Consider the following 19815-nt stretch of genomic DNA (forward strand, 5'->3'; position numbering starts at 1 on the left):
CATAAAAGTAACACCTATCTCTCTTTTTTAGGGCTCTAACTATACAGTAGTATCAGCCTCTCTAACGGTTGCCGAGCCAACTAACCTGGTACCCCAGCTTAAACAATACCCTCTCATTTAGGGTCACTAGATACACAATAATATCCAGTCTTTAGACATAGCTTAACTGATAGATGGGGACAGCGCCCCAAGAGTCCAGGCAATTCTTCCGGACAGTGACAGTCATGATGGGGGCATCCTACCCGAACTGGATACAGGGGAGCAGCGTGCCCCCAGCCTCCAGGCTCTAGGAGAGAATGAAGCAGCACGGCTAGCTGCCATATATACCTGTTTCTGTAATTAGGAGAGCAGGTGAGGGAGAACTAGACCCAATGTAAACTGTGGCCTGGACTTTCCATCCACCAGCCTGAGTAAATGTGAAGCTGTGGGATGGATCCTTTTGCACTATTCCTGCACTTTCTGACCTAAATCAGGCAGAAAGCTGCCTAATATCCTGGGACTAAGTCACAGTATTTATCACATTTTTCACTTTATTAAGTTAAGATTATTTAGCACATTTTATTGTCATCTCCACCTCCTTGGAGCGCCTTTTTCGTTTTCTATCACATGACCACCAGCAGGTAAGAAGATAATATATCTTCAACCCTAAGTCATTTTCTGCCAGAAGGGCTAGTAATACATTTCTTTACAAGAGGTACAGTTAAACGCCGTTATAGCGCGGTCCTCGGGGTTCACCCGAAACCACCGCGTTGGTAACGGGGTCGCGAAAAAACAAAATAACCGGCGTGATCTGGGACTCCACGCTGCCGAAGGGGGAGAGCTGAGATAACTCTCCCAGAGCCCAGTGTCGCAATGGCAGGCCCCCGGACCCCCCCCCCCCCCACTCCCAGCAGCACTTACCCTTACCCAGCATCTGCAGCAGTTGATCTGTGCAGAGAAGCTGCGAGGGGGAGGAGAGCTCACGGGATGTCAGCTGTTTCTGAGTTCCCGGCCAGGGATCAGCTCCCTTCAATGCTCCCCCACAGCCACAGAGATACAGACAGGGAGAGGGCGGCTCTTTGAGCTGGTGTGTAATTTGAGCAACGGGGGCTGTGAGCAGGGGGGGGGACACTGAGAGAGGGGGGGATGTTTTGTCCCAATTTATGCCCACCCCAAAAAAAAATTTAAAATAATTTTTTTTTTTAAAAATTACAAATAATTTTTAAAAAACAGGAGCCACGTGAAAACCGCGTTATAATGGGTCACGCTATAACGGGGTTTACCTGTATTATATTATACCAATATCAGGAGGTGAAATCACAAGAAGCACCCCCAATCCCAGCTTTACATGATAGATTTTCCTTTTCTTGTTGCCAGGTTTCCCAGTGGTTGTCCTGGAGATTAAAGAGTAAGGCGGTCCATTGTGGCTAGCATTGCATCTTTGGGACATGGTTTGTCGCGATATGTTAATGGTTTGTTACAACATATACCATCCTTTTTGAGAGACACTACAGATCTGTTATGTGCTAAAAAAGCTGTTAAATGGCATAAGAACTATAGATGGGTTACGATGGACGTTATGTCATTATACTTCATCATTGATCATGACCAGGGTATTAAGGCTACTCAATTTTTCCTTCAGTCCTCCTCATTATCTATTTCACTTCGCACTTTTCTTTTAGATTCCATCACATTTTTATTGACTCACAATTATTTTTTATTTGATGCACAGTTTTACTTGCAGTCACGGGGTACGGATATAGGTACCTCCTTTGCCCCGTCGTATGCTAATCTTTTTATTGGTCCCTGGGTGTTAGGTCCAATCTACCAGGTACCTAGGGCAGGTAACCTTACTCGACCCGGGGAGCTTTCATCACGGCACCTGCTATATTCTTTTGGTCTCAGATATGATAGTTACGAGCCCGGAGTGCGAGAAAGCAGTAACACAGGGATACTGAGTTCTCACAACTGATTTAATATGTGGACGGGGCGGTCTTTTATATATAAGGCAAGGACAAAAAAAACGTTGTCAGTTGTATTGTATGTCTTTATTTATATAGTGCCAAAAGTGGACTCAGCGCTTCACAAAGAATACAGTACAGGGAATTATAATAATACAATAAGTGCAGCAAAAATCAGACAATAGGAAAGGAAAACCCTGCCCCGAAGAGCTTACAATCTAAGAAGTTCATTACATCTGTTACAAATTGAGTTCCCACATATACATCACACATCTAAATTTACATGTAACCTTTAAAAATGCCTTTACTTAAACATTTTACTGCTGAGCAATTGCTATTTAATGGGGTCATATAAGGCTTTGGTGGTTGTGCTTCTTGTGTCGATGACATGTTGAGCCAGCTGATCTAAAACTTAACGGAGACTAAAATATGTAACTATTTAAGTCCCTGAGTAGAATGAAGCTGACACACATTGCTTTAACCTTTTCAGTCCCTGATGGGAACAAAACTGACATATACAATTTTTAACCTTGCACTGGGGATCCACATTTATTTTTGGGGATTCTAATCCTTTTCGGTATCATATTATTTTTTACAAGCATTATATTGATGACCTGATTATGATTTGGGAAGGGGATTCACATTCACTGGACACTTTCATTAATCCACTTAATTCCAATATGTTGAATCTTAACTTTACTTATGAACACCATGTTAATCACATTAATTATTTAGATATCACTTAGTTTATTGACATTACAGTAGAAATACAGACTTTCTTAAAGCGGATAGCAATCACCCCAGGTCACTCATCCGTGGTATACCCAAGGGGCAATTCCTCCGCCTAAGGCGGCTTTGCTCTAACGAGGATTCTTTTGATCAACAGGCCACCGAATTGGCAAACAGATTTTCTGTCAGGGGCTGCAGAACAGGGGATACAGAGGAGGTTTACATGAATGCCAAACTCTGTACTCCTGCTGAGTTACAGTCTTATGGTTTGACTGGTTCTAGGCAGGGGGTTTAAATCAAGGAGAGACCAGGGCACTCCCGAATGGTCCAATCCGCTGTTACACGGCATAGGTCAAATCCGCTCAATCATCCAGAAACATTGGGAAGTGCTCACCTTGGAGGAAGACCTTAAAGAGTCAATTGAACCAGGACCAAAAATTGCATTTAGAAAGGCTAAATCCTTGCCAAACTATCTTTCGCCTAGTTTATTTACCTCCAGGTCAGACAGTAAATCAAATTTAATACACGGGTTTTTTTTGTTTGTTTTTTTCAAATGTGGTAAATGTGTATTTGTTACTATGCCAATCCTATCAAATCTATTGATATTGTACACAGTAAAAAAAAACACAATTCCAGTTTTTATTTATTGTAATTGTAATTTTGTGATTTATTACTTAACCGGCGATTGTGGTCGAGGATTTGTTGGGCGGACAATCAGACCAGTAAAGGTCAGAATTATGGAGCACATTTGGGTTCGATGAATAAATAACATCAGCCATCTTAGCTCTCTACTCGAACCCTGCAGCCAGGGTGGTACACCAGGGCTTCCCTTCCAATCCCAGTAGAAAATTGTTCAGTTCGCGCTCTTGCTCTTTATGGATGTGGAATGTTGATTCTTTTGCTGCTCCTGTAATTCGAGGTGTCTTCCCCCACCTCCAAGATGGACCCCAACGGAGAACTCCGACGGCGATACCAAAATAACCAAGAAAAAAAGGAAACACAAGAGCGCACCAAGATAAGAGAAATGAAGTGTATTACCAATAATAAAAGATAGTAACCACTTACATGGAGTAAAACTTTAATAATCCCCGATCTCAACGATGACTTCTTTGGTGGGGCATCACATAAGGGCTACAGGGGCAATGTTAGTCCTCAGAAATCAGTCCCGCGCGCTGGGGCTGTCTTCATGAGTCGTATACGAAACGCGTCGCGAATTGTGGTGCTGGCCCATACTCCTATGATAGCCAGCACACACACAAGTTTCCGATTACTATGGCCTCGTTCAGGGTGCTGGCTTCGGAGGGAGGGCGTGCTGCAGTTGGACACAAAGTATTCAAATTGAATACTGGTTGTCAGGGTAGCAGCTGCCCTGTCTCTGAAGCCAGGAGTTGAAGCTGGCTACAGTTTCACTAAACGAAAATTTCGTTTTTTGAAGCTGCAGCAGCGTCACAGGGACCCTAGGCAGCCAATGAAATCATTCTTGAGAATGATTTCAAGACTGCAACACTGATCCCTGCTGTCTGTCTGTGTCCCCTCCAATGTCTCCTTGCACCAAATAAAGTTTTTTTTGTCAGTTCTGTTGTTTCAGTCTTTGGTCACGAGAGAGAAGCAGTTTCCACTGGAGCTGCTTTTCAAAAGTTATATTAAATCTTCATTTGCATTCCCTGTTATATATTTGATGATTTGAAATATAGTTTATATCAAAATATATTTTATTTTTTGGTATTTAGTGCCCAAAAATATTTTCTGGAAAAATTTTATTTTTCATAATTAAGGAAAATTAACTTTGCACAATGGATAGTGCTTCAATAGAACTACTGATTTCTGAAGTTCAGCTGCGTGCACCGCTTTGGGATCAGCGTTGTCCTGCGTATCATGATAGGCACAAGAACGACAACGCATGACGAGAGATTGCAGAGATTATGTGTACGACAGGTAAATATTATTGCCCACGTTCACACAGGGGACTTGGGAAGCATGCATTTGCGTGTCCGCGCCACCGTCTTCTGGGCGGTGGCACGTGCGTAAATTACTATGATAAATAAAACTTATTTGGTATTATTATTGCTATTGTTCATTTTAAGGGCGGGGTGTGTGCGGGGGGCAAAGGGCGGGGTGTGGGCGGGGAGGGGGAAAAAGGACGGGGAGGGGGGCAAAGGGCGGGGAGGGGGGCAAAAGGCGGGGAGGGGATGGAGGGCGAAGGGTAGGTGAAGGGCAGGGGTACGGGTGAAAGTGAGGCACAAATTGTTGGCAGGAGTAAAATGTCCCTCTCCCCACACACACACACGACGGGAGTGAGAGGTGGTGGAAAGTGGGACTGGCGCAGATCCGAGGAGGCTGCTTGGCCCCCCAGCGGCCGGGGAGGTAGCGCCGGGGAGGTAAGGGAGCGTTGGCGGCTGGGGTAGGAGGGGCGTGTCGCGCTTCCCCTCCGTCCGGTAGCCGGTGCAGGGCGGCGCACGTGATGGGGGGGGGGGGAGGGACAGACGGACTGTGTGTGTGAGATCTTTGGCCCGTCACTCCGCCTCAGGCCAATGAGAGGTGTGTGGGGGCGGGCCAAGGGAGCCATCTCATTGGCCTGAGGCGTGGTGACGGGCCAAAGGTCCAATTTGATTGTCCCTAGGGACAGGACAGACAGACAGGGAGATATACATACAACGGTTTGAGAAATATATATATATATATATATATATATAACAAAACAAAAAATTTAAGTAGCGCCGCTAAATTACCAGTTAATTGTAGATAATAATAGAAGAGACAGTAGCTAATATGGTATGCTTGAAGGGGTAGCTAGATAGGGCTAATACACTAAGATAGAGACTTTAAAAGATACAATTAGCAATACAGTCTCTTGACAAAACCCTAAAGGAAAAAATTGTAAAAAATCTAAAAAATGTATTTAATGAAAAAATATTAAAAAAAATTGTCAAAAGATAAAAATAAAAATAAAAAACCTTCAATACATAAAGTCCTGTTCCAGTGGAAATGTCAATGGTTTCTTGCAGCCCGTTCCAAAGGGATCACCAGTCCCTAGTGATATCTGGAAAAAAGAACAAAAAAGAAACAGGCGCACACCTAGTGCATTACCACAATAAAATTGTATTAAATGAACATAAAATCTATCAAATGGCCACTCACAAAGGTACAGCAAATAAAATCTATCTCATAAATGCTTTTATTTGCTGTACCTTTGTGAGTGGCCATTTGATAGATTTTATGTTCATTTAATACAATTTTATTGTGGTAATGCACTAGGTGTGCGCCTGTTTCTTTTTTGTTCTTTTTTCCATATATATATATATATCTTCATAGATAAAATTGAAATTTGTGGGGTTGAAAGTAGATGTGGTGAATCTGATTGGTCCATGGTCGTCACTCAGCCTCTGGCCAATCAGATTGGTCTGGATCCCTGCCCTGCCCCGCACGCCTCATTGGCCTGCGTGGCTCTGACGCAACCCCGCTGCCACTCTCTTCTCCTCACACGCATCTCACCTTCCCCCTCTGCCTCAACTTCAACACACACGCACAAGCATAACCACCCAGCCACTGTCATCTTCACCCAGCTCACCTCCCCGCCGGCTCCCCCATCACCCCCCCTCACTTGCACCACCCGGCTCTGCCGCTCCCTTCTGTCCCGCTCACCCCCTGCAGCCTCCTCCTTCACACGGATCTATGTACTCTCCTGCTCCCAGCCAACACCCCAACCCCCCAAACCCACTTTCACCACTCCTCCCAGAGTCTGCCACAATCTGAAAAAGCCAAGTCCCGCCCCCCCCTGCACCTGATGGGAGTGCGCTGGAGAGGTACGCTGGGTGTTGGTGCGCAGTCACTCCTGCCGTGAGGTGGGGAGCCGCCTCTTCGGATCGCCGGATGTGCCAGTCTCCCTACCCCCCCTCCTCCTGTCCAATGTCCCTCCCTCCCTCTGGGGGGTTGGTTAACGGATAAAGAGGGTGAGCACAGAAAGAGGGGGAGAGGAGGGAGCGGCAAATTTAACTCACGGACAACGCCGGGTCTCAGCTTATATATATATATATATATATATATATATATATATATATATATTTATTTGGCATGTGTCTTTGCCAAAAATAAAGTACATTATGGTAAAATATGCTGAATATTTATTCAAATATACCCATTCCACCAATAGAAATCAATTTAATATTTTCACAGGGAGTGTTCTCTGTGAATTGCCAGTGCTTACACAATGGGGACATGGGGTCAGTGACTTCAGGATATGGAGGGGAAGGGGGGGTGGACAGGTAGATGTGTGTTCCTGCAACAGGTCAAACAAATTGCCACTGTTTTCATTAACATTGTGTTGGACCTTACATGGTATTGAAATATGTTTTTTTACATTTTTTTGTAGTTGTCATTTTGAAGGGGAAATGGAAGAATCTACGGGATTCTTTCAGGCGCGAGATAAAGAAAATCCCGCCTAAACGCTCCGGTGATGCTGGTCCCAGCAGTAAGGACACACAATCGAACTGGCCGTATTTTCAGAACATGATGTTCTTGAAAGATCAAATGAAACCAGCCATTACGGAATCGAATCTGGACCGTCCCTCAACGTCTGGTACGGCTCCAAATTATATTGTGTCGTTACCGTATGTGTCCAGACCGTGTACACCATCATCACTTTCGCAGCACACAGATGATGGTGCAGAAGTGGTGCCTGTGGTGTACTCAAAGGATGGTCTCGACATGCCGGAGATCGTTGATGTGGATGATGCGGTGTTTCAGGTGCTGTCCCAAAGCGTGGAACCCAGCTTGGCACCGAGCTTGGAATCTAGCATGGATCAAAGCGTGAAACAAAGCATGGAGCCGGCCAAGAAAAAAAAAAGTGGTGCACAACTTCAATGATCTAGTTGACATGGAAGCCAAGAAAATTCAAATGATGCAAAATATGTTTGCAGGCCCATCGGACGCTAATATGGATTTTCTGAAAAGCCTCTTGCCCTTTCTACAAAACCTGCCACCTGCAGAAAATATGGAACTTCGGCAAGAAATTCAAGCCTGTGTCCTAAGGACACTACATCGCTGATTATCTGAAACATGCAGTTTTTGTTTGTTAATGGTCGCTAAGTTTCAATTATGTTGAACCTGTTAAAGTTGTTGTAAGTAGTTATTGTTATTTAAGTTTTATTATTGTTATTTAAAGTTTATTAAAAAATTTTTGTATTTTCACATGTGTAAGTGACACTTATTTTCCAAAGATACATGATTTTCATTGTGTCATGCACGTGTGTGTGAGTGTGTGGTGTGTGGCGGGCATGTGGGTGGTACTGGATGTGGGCTTTTATGTCTTTCACAAGTGCCTTAATTTATGTTGTTGATTTTTTGGAAACTGTACAGCCATACCTGTTTAAGGACACTCACGTTAAGTACACTCGCAAGTAAGTACATATCACCCAATAGGCAAACGGCAGCTCACGCATGCGTCTGTCACCATGTCCTGAGACGCAATACCGGCTCACTTCGGGCTGTTATATACAGCATGCATCCGTGCGTGCCTATGCGAACGCGAGGGCACGTGCCTCAGTCTTTTTCTGTTTATAGAGCCGGGACCTGCAGGTAATGTATGTGTGCATGTCTTTTGTGAGTGAAAGTAAGTCCTAAATAAAAAAATTTAAAGAACAAGAAATGTTTCAAAAATATATATTTTTTGGTTTTGCAATCCTGCACGCACACACACGCGAGCACACACGCACACACCCACACACCCACCCACACACCCACAGACGCTTTTATTAAGTTACTTTCCATGCAAGCAAATAAACAAAATGCTTGCTCCCTGGACAGCGCCATTTTATTTTTCACTGTGACCGGGAGGATTAGCATGTGACGTCACGTCGGATGTGATGGCAGGAGAAAGACACGCCTACTGAACGCTTCTGAACGCTGGGGCTGTCGGCAGGGGATGATCGGACGTCTCCTAGAAAAGTAACGCGCGCTCTCGCGGACGCGCTCCCGCCATATCCCAAAGCAGGCACCCTGAACGAGGCCTATCACGATTACTGAAACGGACAGGCATCCCAAGGACAGCTACAGAGGGCTTCTGTTCCTGCGCATGCGCGCTACGCTTTCAGTCACGCATACACTCGTTGGTATTCGTAACAAAGCTCTATCCTGGATCTCCTCTTATATCTCCCATCATACTTTCAGTGTCTCTTTTGCTAACACCTCCTCCTCCTCTATTGATCTTTCTGTGGGGGTACCGCAGGGCTCTGTCCTGGGACCCCTTCTCTTTTCTCTTTACACACTCTCTCTAGGTGACCTAAACACATCTTTTGGGTTTAAATATCACCTCTATGCTGACGACACACAAATTTACATTTCAACACTGACCTTACACCTGCTGTACAGACCAAAGTTTCTGAATGTCTCTCTGCGATATCATCCTGGATGGCCATCTGCCGACTGAAACTTAACATGGCAAAAACAGAGCTCCTTATACTTCCCTCCCAAACCTGGCCTTACTACCTCCTTCCACATTACTGTTGAAAATACAATCATTCACCCAGTAGCCAAAGCACGCTGCCTAGGGGTCACACTCGATTCCTCTCTCACATTCTCCTCTCACCTTCAAAACGTTTCTAAAACTTGTCGCTTTTTCCTCCGCAATATTACAAAGATACGCCCTTTCCTCAGTTAATCGACTGCTAAAACTCTGACTCAGGCCCTCGACTCAGATCGCGTCTTGATTACTGCAACCTCCTGTTGTTCGGCCTTCCTGCCTCTCACCTGTCTCCCCTACAATCTATCCTAAACGCTGCTGCCAGAATCACTCTACTCTTTCCTAAATCTGTCTCCGCGTCTCCCCTCCTGAAATCCCCCTCCTGGCTTCTAATCAAATCCTGCATCTCTCACTCAATTCTCCTCCTCACTTTTAAAGCTTTACACTCTTCTGCCCCGCCTTACATCTCAGCCTTAATTTCTCGCTATGCACCATCCCGACTCTTGCGCTCTTCTCAAGGATGTCTTCTTTCTACCCCCTTTGTATCTAAAGCCCTCTCCCGCCTTAAACCTTTCTCACTGAATGCCCCGCACCTCTAGAATGCCCTTCCCCTCAATACCCGACTAGCACCCTCTCTATCCACCTTTAAGACCCACCTTAAGGCACATTTGCTTAAAGAAGCATATGAATAGCACTGTGGATAATCCTCGACACATGATACATAAAGCTTGGCCCCCTGCAGACGCATTTACTGGAATTCCCTACTACTGCTTCTGTACGTTCTCCCTACCTACCAATTAGATTGTTAGCACCTCGGAGCAGGGACTCCTCTTCCTTAATGTTACTTTTATGTCTGAAGCACTTATTCCCATGACCTGTTATTTATATATTATTTGTGATTTATATGATTACAACACGTATTACTACTGTGAAGCGCTATATAAATAAAGATATACAATACATGCAATGACTGCTTGAAGTCTGGAACGCATGGACATCACCAAACATTGGATTTCCTTCTTTGTGATGCTTTGCCCGGCCTTTACTGCAGCTGTCTTCAGTTGATGTTTGTTCGTGGGTCTTTCTGCCATAAGTTTTGTCTTCAGCACGTGAAATGCATGCTCGATCGGGTTGAGATCAGGTGATTGACTCGGCCATTGCAGAATATTCCACTTCTTTGCCTTAAACTCCTGGGTTGCTTTTGCAGTATGTTTTGGGTCATTGTCCATCTGTAAAATAAAGCGCCGTCCAGTCAACTTCGCTGAATTTGGCTGAATCTGAGCAGACAATATATCCCTATACCCTTCAGAATTCATCCGGCTGCTTCTGTCTTCTGTCACATCATCATCAAGAAACACTAGTGACCCAGTGCCATTTGAAGCCATGCATGCCCATGCCATCACACTACCTCCACCGTGTTTTACAGATGATGTGGTATTCTTCGGACCATTAGCCGTTCCAAGCCTTCTCCATACTTTTTTCTTCCCATCATTCTGGTACAGGTTGATCTTGGTTTCATCTGTCCAAAGAATGCTGTTCTAGAACTGGGCTGGCTTTTTTAGATAATTTTTGGCAAAGTCTAATCTGGCATTTCTATTCTTTAGGCTTATGAATGGTTTGCACCTTGTGGTGAACCCTCTGTATTTGCTCTCGTGTAGTCTTCTCTTTATGGTAGACTTGGATAATGATATGCCGACCTTCTGGAGAGTGTTCTTCACTTGGCTGGATGTTGTGAAGGGGTTTTTCTTTACCATGGAAAGGATCCTACGATCATCCCCCACTGTTGTCTTCCGTGGACGACTAGGCCTTTTTGTGTTGCATAGTTCACCAGTGCGTTCTTTTTTTCTCAGAATGTACCAAACTGGTAATTTGGCCACTCCTAATGTTCCTGCTATCTCTGATGGATTTTCTTCTTTTTTTTTTTGCAGCCTAAGGATGCCCTGTTTCACTTGCATTGAGAGCTCCTTTGACCGCATGTTGTGGGTTCACAGCAACAGCTTCCGAATGCGAATGCCACTCCTGGAATCAACTCCAGACCTTTTACCTGCTTAATTGATGATGAAATAATGAAGGAATAGCCCACACCTGTCCATAAAACAGCTTTTGAGTCAATTGTCCAATTACTTTTGGTCCCTTGAAAAAGAGGGGCCTACATATTAAAGAGATGTAATTCCTAAACCCTTCCTCCAATTTTGATGGGAATACCCTCAAATAAAAGCTGATATACTGCACTTTAAGCCTATTATTTAACTGTAACTTGAATTTATTTTTGTACACAGCCTAAATAATAAAACTTGTATCAGTGTCCAATTATTTCCGGACCTAACTGTACTGTATATTCCCTTTATCAAGATTCAAATTGTTCTTTGCCTTGGTAGTTGAGTTTACATTTATTATATGCAGTGCTCAACAAACCCGATTGCCAACTCGCCAGCTGTGATCGGATATTGGCTCGTGGCCAGTAACTTTTCCCCTGCTCTGCAAAAAAAAAAAAAATCCCCTGCTCGAAAAAAAAAAACCCCCTGTTTGGAAATAAAATAAAATCCAACTAGCTGATTGGCTGTAACGGGGATGGAGTTGCCAGGACTTTAAACCGCCCTTCCTTCTCTGCATGGGTAAGTACTGTAATGGGGGGGCTTGTAGTAGCAGCAGAATGTTTCTCTCCCCCCCCATCCGAACCCCCCCCTGCCGCAGCCCGCGTGGGTCAGGAAGTGGTACCAGGTTGTTTCTCTCTCCCCCTTCCCCTGGCGCTCCCGCGGGTCAGGACGTGGTACCAGGAAGTTTCTCTCTCACCCTTCCCCCGGCGCTCCCGCCGCCCACGCGGGTCAGGAAGTGGTACCAGGATTTTTATCTCTCCACCTTCACCCGGCGCTCCCGCTGCCCGCGCAGGTCAGGAAGTGGTACCAGGATGTTTATCTCCCCCTTCCCCCGCTGCCCGCGCGGGTCAGGAATTGGTACTAAGATGTTTCTCCCCCATCCACCCAGTCATTCCACCACCCCCACCCACCCAGTCAGTAATCCCACCCAGTCACCCAGTCAGTAATCCCACCCAGTCACCCAGTCAGTAATCCCACCCAGTCACCCAGTCAGTAATCCCACCCAATCCCCCAGTCAGTCACCCCCGTCAGTTAGTCACCCCCCCTCTCCCACTCTTCCAGTCTCTGGCTCTCTCCCACTGTCTTCAACTCTCTCCCACTCTCTCTCTCCCAGTCTCTGTCTCTCTCCCAGTCTCTGTCTCTCTCCCAGTCTCTGTCTCTCTCTCAGTCTCTGTCTCTCTCCCAGTCTGTCTCTCTCCCTCTCTGTGTGTGTCTCTGTCTGTCTCTCTCTCTGTCTGTGTGTGTCTCTCTCTCTGTCTGTGTGTGTGTCTCTGTCTGTGTGTCTCTCTCTCTCTGTCTGTGTCTCTGTCTGTCTGTGTGTGTGTCTCTCTCTCTCTCTCTCTCTCTCTGTCTGTGTGTGTCTCTCTCTGTCTGTGTGTGTCTTTCTCTGTCTGTGTCTCTCTCTCTCTGTCTGTGTGTGTCTCTCTCTCTCTGTCTGTGTGTGTCTCTCTCTCTGTCTGTGTGTCTCTCTCTCTCTCTGTCTGTGTGTCTCTCTCTCTCTCTGTCTGTGTGTGTCTCTCTCTCTGTCTGTGTCTCTCTCTCTGTCTGTGTGTCTCTCTCTCTCTCTCTGTGTGTCTCTCTCCTTGTCTCTCTGTCTGTCTGTCTCGTCTCTCTCTCTCTGTCTCGTCTCTCTCTCTCTCTGTCTCGTCTCTCTCAAACACTCTGGATCTGGATCTCTTATTTACCCTATATATATCTTAACTGCCCTATACTACACCGAAATAACCGATACTGCTTTCTTCCAGATCTGACTCTGGAGCTTCACACGGGAGACATCGGAATATTCCCCTATCCCAGAAGACAGGTAGGGAACACCTCCCCTCCAACATATAACATTGCGGGAATGAGGGTACCTGCACATTGAGGGACTGCGGATCAGTAAGATCCCAGACGGGATTGCTGCTTTAGATATTGTGAAGCGGGGGCATCCAGACACTGGTTAATGGGTGCAGGAAACTAGTCACACACACATAACAAGGACTAATTGTAGTAAAGTATAAATGTAATACAATAAATAAACTTATGTCAAAAACGAATGTTGTTCTTACTAGGAATTCATGTAAAAAAAATTTAAGCGGAGCTAGGGGAGGGGCTGGGGGCGGAGCTATGGGCGGGGCTAGGTGGCGAGTAGATTTTTTTGGTTCGGCGAGTAGATTTTTGGGTGATTTGTCAAGCACTGATTATATGTATATTATTACCTGATTATATTATATTATTTGGTGTTACAGTTAATTTAATTTAAATAATTTTATTCTCTCCACATCCTATCCATTTTTAAATTTGATGCTTTTTCATTTAATTTTTATTGTCCTTATGAGTCTATTTAAGTTTATTGTTATTGTATTCTTTTTTGTGTCCTTTTGCTGGATTTCTCCCCCACAGTTATACTGCCTTCTTTCCGTGGTTACATTTTCCCCGGACTGTTTTGTTCCCATGGTACGTTTCTACCTGGGATACAGGTAGGCAGTGTTTCTGGGTGAGAGTGCCTATAACGTGACACTCTCTAGACCAGTGATTCCCAACCAGGGTTCCGTGGAACCCTGGGGCTCCTTGAAGCAGTCTCAGGGGTTCCTCCTATGGACCACAGCCCCCCGCCCCCAGGGGTGGAGTTTTTTGGTATGTATTTTGTAGGGTGAATTGAGTGAGAGTGGTGTAATTGATGGAAGATAGGAGTGAGAGTAAGCAAGTGAGAGGGGCAGGAGGGAGTGAGTGAGGAAAAGAGTAAGAGTGAGACGCAGGGGATATATACATGCGAGGCGTGAGGGTGGGAGAGTGACTGAGGGAGACGGATGGGAAGAGAAATACATAGGTAGAGGGTGAGAACTAGAGGTGTCTTGTGTGGTGTGAAATTTTGTGATTTACCCCAATCGAACCTAATATGTGTCAGCCAGATAGGGGTTCCCCGAGATTTTTCGAAATATTCCTCCAAATAAAAAAGGTTGGGATACACTGCTCTAGACTCGGGAAACCACTCTTTGATAAAGCGCCCACGGCGAGAAACGCATTGGAGGTTTCTCTTTTAACTTAGGCTGTGTCTCAATAACTCTCTTATTTTTTCTACTTTTGCCTCCAGTTCTTCTTTTCTGCAATGCTCCTTTTTTTCTTTGTTTTGAATGTGAGAGAAGAAGGAAAGAGAGGAGTCAAATATTACACCAAGGCCGCGTGCTTGGGAAATTATATGAATAGTATTTGTGACTGACAAAATATGACACATAATGGAGCAGGTTTAGTTTGTGGGTCTTATGGCAGAAGATTACATGGGCAGTGCAGTCACTGCATCACTTAGATTGTAAGCTCTCCAGGGCAGGGATTCCCGTTCCTATTGTCTGATTTTGTTTGTTGCACTTATTGTATTATAATTCCCTGTACTGTATTGTTTCTGCTGTAAAGAGCTGAGTACACTGCGGGCCTTATATAAATAAAGACATGCATACATGGGCATCTACAGTATCTTTACACTATAGGTTGCTGTCTGGTTTAGTTGATATTATTAACGCACTAATATGATAGACCAGGAGTTCCTTAACTTTACTTCTCATGGACATTTTAATGTTAATTATTTGGAGGATGTACATGTATCCTTAAATAATGAATACAGTAATAAATACAAGTTATATATGTATCAATGATTTCACTGTGAGAGCTGCTACAAATACATTTCAGGCCTTCGGGAACAACCACCACAGTCATTAGGGGCCACTGGATGTCCATGTGCAACAATTTTAAATCCCTGGGTGAAGAGAATATTTAGTTAATTAAGTATTGGTGAAATAGATTCTTCAGTGTTTTGGATTTGTAATTTGCATTCAGTAATTTGATTGAAAACATTTGTTCTGTCTTTTTTGTTTACTTCTGTTAGAGATCGGCCTGAATGAGGAACAGAACTTGAGCTCTGATACATCCAGAAGCTGGCTGACTCCTCGCAGCCCAGAAGTGCAAAAAAACAATGATTCCTGCCACATTTTAGACACGTGCAAGGAACCAGTGAATGTTGGTGAATTTACAGACCTTGTACAGCACACAGCAGAGACGGACTCTAAATATGGGTCCAGCAAAAGGTATGCAAGAGATTTAAGAAGAAGCCGTGGTGCTCAGCCTTTTCTCTGTTGTCAGTGTGGCAAAAGCTTCACACTGGACAGGGACCTGCTCACGCACCTTTGTGTCCCCGCTAGGGAGCAAACCTTTACAGATGGTGGGAGCGGTTTCTCACTGCAGGGGAAACTTCTTCCACACCAGATGATTCAGACAGCAGTGACTCCTTTTACTTGTACAGTGTGTGGGAAACAGTTAAGTACCAAGGGGACCCTCCTCAATCACCAGATGATTCATACAGGGGAGAAACCATTCACATGTGCAGAGTGTGGGAAACAATTCAGTACTAAGGGCCACCTTCGCATACACCAGATGACTCATACTGGGGAGAAACCATTCACATGTACAGAGTGTGGGAAAATTTTTTGTATTAAGATAACCCTCCTCAGACACCAGATGACTCATACAGGAGAGAAACCATTCACATGTACAGTGTGTGGGAAACAATTTACAGTTAAGAGCAGTCTCCTCATACACCAGATGACTCATACAGGAGAAAAACCATTCACATGTACAGTGTGTGGGAAACAATTCAGAATTAAGAAAAACCTCCTCCGACACCAGATGACTCATACTGGAGAGAAACCATTCACATGTACAGAGTGTGGGAAACAATTCAGTACTAAGAGCCACCTCCTCAGACACCAGATGACTCATACAGGAGAAAAACCATTCACATGTACAGAGTGTGGGAAACAATTCACAGTTAAGAGCAGTCTCCTCCTACACCAGATGACTCATACAGGAGAAAAACCATTCACATGTACAGAGTGTGGGAAACAATTCACAGTTAAGAGCAGTCTCCTCATACACCAGATGACTCATACAGGGGAGAAACCATTCACATGTACAGAGTGTGGGAAACAATTCACAGTTAAGAGGAGCCTCCTCATACACCAGATGACTCATACTGGAGAGAAACCATTCACATGTGCAGAGTGTGGGAAACAATTCAGTATTCAGAAAAAACTCCTCCGTCACCAGGTAACTCATACAGGGGAGAAACCATTCACATGTACAGAGTGTGGGAAACAATTCAGTCTTAAGAAAAACCTCCTCAGTCACCAGGGGACTCATACAGGGGAGAAACCATTCACATGTACAGAGTGTGGGAAACAATTCACAGTTAAGAGCAATCTCCTCATACACCAGATGACTCATACAGGGGATAAACCATTCACATGTACAGAGTGTGGGAAACAATTTAGTTTTAAGAGCCGACTCCTCAAACATGAGCAGACTCATACAGGGGATAAACCATTCCCCTGTTCAGAGTGTGGGAAACAATTCAGTACTAAGGGCCAACTCCGCAGACACCAGATGACTCATACAGGGGAGAAACCATTCACATGTAAAGAGTGTGGGAAACAATTCAGTATTAAGAAAAACCTCCTCAGACACCATATGACTCATACAGGGGAGAAACCATTCACATGTGCAGAGTGTAGTAAAAGCTTTTCTCGGAAGGCAGAGCTCCTCAACCATAAGCGGATTCATACAGGGGAGAAACCATTCACATGTACAGAGTGTGGGAAACAATTCAGTACTAAGAAATCCCTCCTCAGTCACCATATGACTCATACAGGGGAGAAACCATTCACATGTGCAGAGTGTAGTAAAAGCTTTTCTCGGAAGGCAGGGCTCCTCAACCATGAGCGGATTCATACAGGGGAGAACCAATTCACATGTACAGAGTGTGGGAAAAGCTTTTCTCTAATGAGCCACCTCCTCACCCACCACAGGATTCATACACAGGGGAAACCCTTCCCATGTACATAGTGTGGGGAAAGCTTTTCACAGAGGATCAGCCTCCTTACACACATGAGGATTCATACATGAGATAAAATATGTGATTGTTCAAAGTAGGGTTGGGCAATATACCAGTAGCATAGTAATACTGTGTCACGGTAGGGCAGGCCAAATACACCTTTATATTTAAGGGATCAGTCACAAGGCAAAACAGGCAGTAAAATAAATTGTGGTTTATTCGGATAAGACCTCGGAAACACACAGAAATACAAGAAACAGAGAATATACACACTTACTGGGGTCTGGGGAATGAGATCTACCCTTTCCTAGTTGCAAGATGCCTGCTTCCACAAAGGCTTACCTTGATAGGGCCCTGGTTCTGGGCTCCTGGACCGTAATCCAGCCTGCTGGCTAGGCCTCCCCATGCTTCCCTGTGTGAATAGCTCTTTCACAGAAGCACCTTTAGAGGCCCGCCAGCAGCCGCTTGTCTTCAGATTTCCAACAGGAAAAAGAGAGAGAGCTGCTTTTACTGCACGCTCTTATATAGGCTGGATTCCTATCTAAATCATTGAGGAGTGTAATAGCCAATTACAGCAGGGATTGAAATTACGCATTCACTAATAGGAGGGATAAATTCAAAACTTGCCAATAGAAACCTTGCTTATCTGTTTTGACATATAGGGCCGTTTTTCCCTGGCTCCGCGGTGTCTACGTAAAATAAAGACATCCTAATCTGAATATTCTGCTCGCCAAATGGTTTTCCCCCCTCTGCCATTCCTCTCCTCTTTGAACTATGGATTCTGTGCAAACTAGCTAGCATCTTCCATATGCCTGTGCTTTCTGTATAGAACCTTATACAGTAGTAAACATTAAAACACAATATAAAGTACACTTCCTTACAGAATATACTTTGGGGGACCTTATACTTATAAGGGAAATAAATTGGGTAGATTTGTGCTTGGAATCCCTATCTGAGCTGGGGCATTGAAATGCTAATTCACGTGGTAATTCACACTGCCTTTTGTCACCAACCTGGGTTTAAATCACAGGACAAACACAATGCATTGCAGTTTTAAAACACAGAGAACCAACATTTAGACACAAGAGCTTGCATTCCACCATCTGCACCTATCATGTGGGATTCTAAAACCTTCTCTTCTCTAAGACACCAGCTAAGAATACCTTGCTGGCAGGCAAGACAGGTTAAAATTATCCCCCCCTTTTCCCTCATGTTCCTGAAGCCCCTGCCCTGCAACTATTTCTCATAAGAGGCCACCCATACAAGGCAACCCACTTACAGTTTGTACAGGCAGTCGCAGGCCCATGAGGCAAAGGGAATACACAGATAATGCATTAAGTGGCCCACTGGGCTTACACAGTTAACACCACATACACAGTTCCTCGTTTATAACCCTATGGGGGGACAGTATAACAGAGGAACAAAATTACAGGCAACACAGTAAGGTACAATATTAGACCCAAGAGCTGACACTCTCAGCCCATACCATATGGTTTCAGGGGCAGCCAGCCGGGCTCCACCTTTATTAATGAAGGCCGGCTACGCCTACCGCCACATACTGCAGTAATAAAAATGGACGGTAACGCAATAGTTGCCATTACTTCTTGCCATGGCATTCCTATCAGCAGCTGCAGAATGGGGGTGGGTCTGGCAGAGAGGCGTGGGGGTGGGGACTGTGTCAGAGAGGGGACTGAGTATGGGCCTGGTAGAGACAGTGGAGTGGGAGCGAGTCTGGGAGCTCCTTGACTATCACATGCTGCAGCTATAAGGAATCCTCCTGCTGGTAATCTCACCCCTCCATATTAACCACTTCCCCTCTGCCATGCCTCTTATCCCTTCCCTTCCACCATGGCTCAACCCCTTTCTCTCCTCCCCCATATTTCTCTCGGCTCTCACCCGTGCCTCTTGACCCCCTCCTTCCCCTTGCCCATTAACCCTCGCCTCCCCATGCCCTATTAATGTGTACTGGAGAAGGGGTCGAGGGGATAATTATAAACTTTCTTACCGTGCACCCCAAAACTGGAACAACCTACCGGAGACTCTCGCATCCACCACCAGTTTAAGTTCTTTCAAAACTAAGGCAGTCTCGCATTTAATCTGGTCTGTAACTGTTACATACGCCTATAATATATATCATCTCTAACTGTGCATGCAATGTCTTGTATATAATGTGTACCCTGTTCCCTTATTTAACTGTATTTGTAACCATGTATTATTTGTCATCTTAACTCTATGCCCAGGACATACATGAAAACGAGAGGTAACTCTCAATGTATTACTTCCTGGTAACACATTTTATAAATAAATAAAAATAAATGGTGAAGAAAGGGGCTTTAGTGTGGGTGTAGTTAGTGTAACATTTTTATGGAATCATTTGTTATTCTTAAAATATACTAAAATGTATTTGCTTTTTTACATTTTATTAAGAATGAAATGCATTTGTATAAGAAATATGTTTCACAATAAATGACCTTGAACATTTTGAGGACTTTTGCTTTTTTGCTTTCTATTGGGTGTTAATATATTGCTGAATATTATCACGATAAATTACTTAATACTCTTATGGTGGGAAGTATTTTTGTTATTGTCTAACTCTAGTTCAGGGTGTTGGAAACAATTCAGTACAAAGTTTGACCTCCTGTCACACCCAAGTATTTACAGTGGAGAAACCATTTGCTTGTTCAGTGTGGGAAACAATTCAGTGTTAGGGGTCATCTCTTCAGATACCAACAA

At 44.4% G+C, this 19815-nt stretch overlaps 1 protein-coding gene across 1 annotated transcript in view; it reads left to right on the plus strand.

Annotated features, from left to right (window-relative positions):
* The window catches only part of LOC142488052 (uncharacterized), a 34546-nt gene extending 15002 nt beyond the window's left edge, over nt 1-19544 (plus strand). Inside the window, exon 6 of the mRNA XM_075588416.1 lies at nt 15082-19544. Coding sequence (XP_075444531.1) covers nt 15082-17093 — 2012 coding nt within the window. The 3' untranslated portion in view covers nt 17094-19544. The remainder of the gene's footprint in view (nt 1-15081) is intronic.
* Nucleotides 19545-19815: the final 271 nt, after the last annotated feature.

This window comes from Ascaphus truei, chromosome 2, assembly GCF_040206685.1.
Source record: "Ascaphus truei isolate aAscTru1 chromosome 2, aAscTru1.hap1, whole genome shotgun sequence".
NCBI classification, from domain to species: Eukaryota; Metazoa; Chordata; class Amphibia; order Anura; family Ascaphidae; genus Ascaphus; species Ascaphus truei.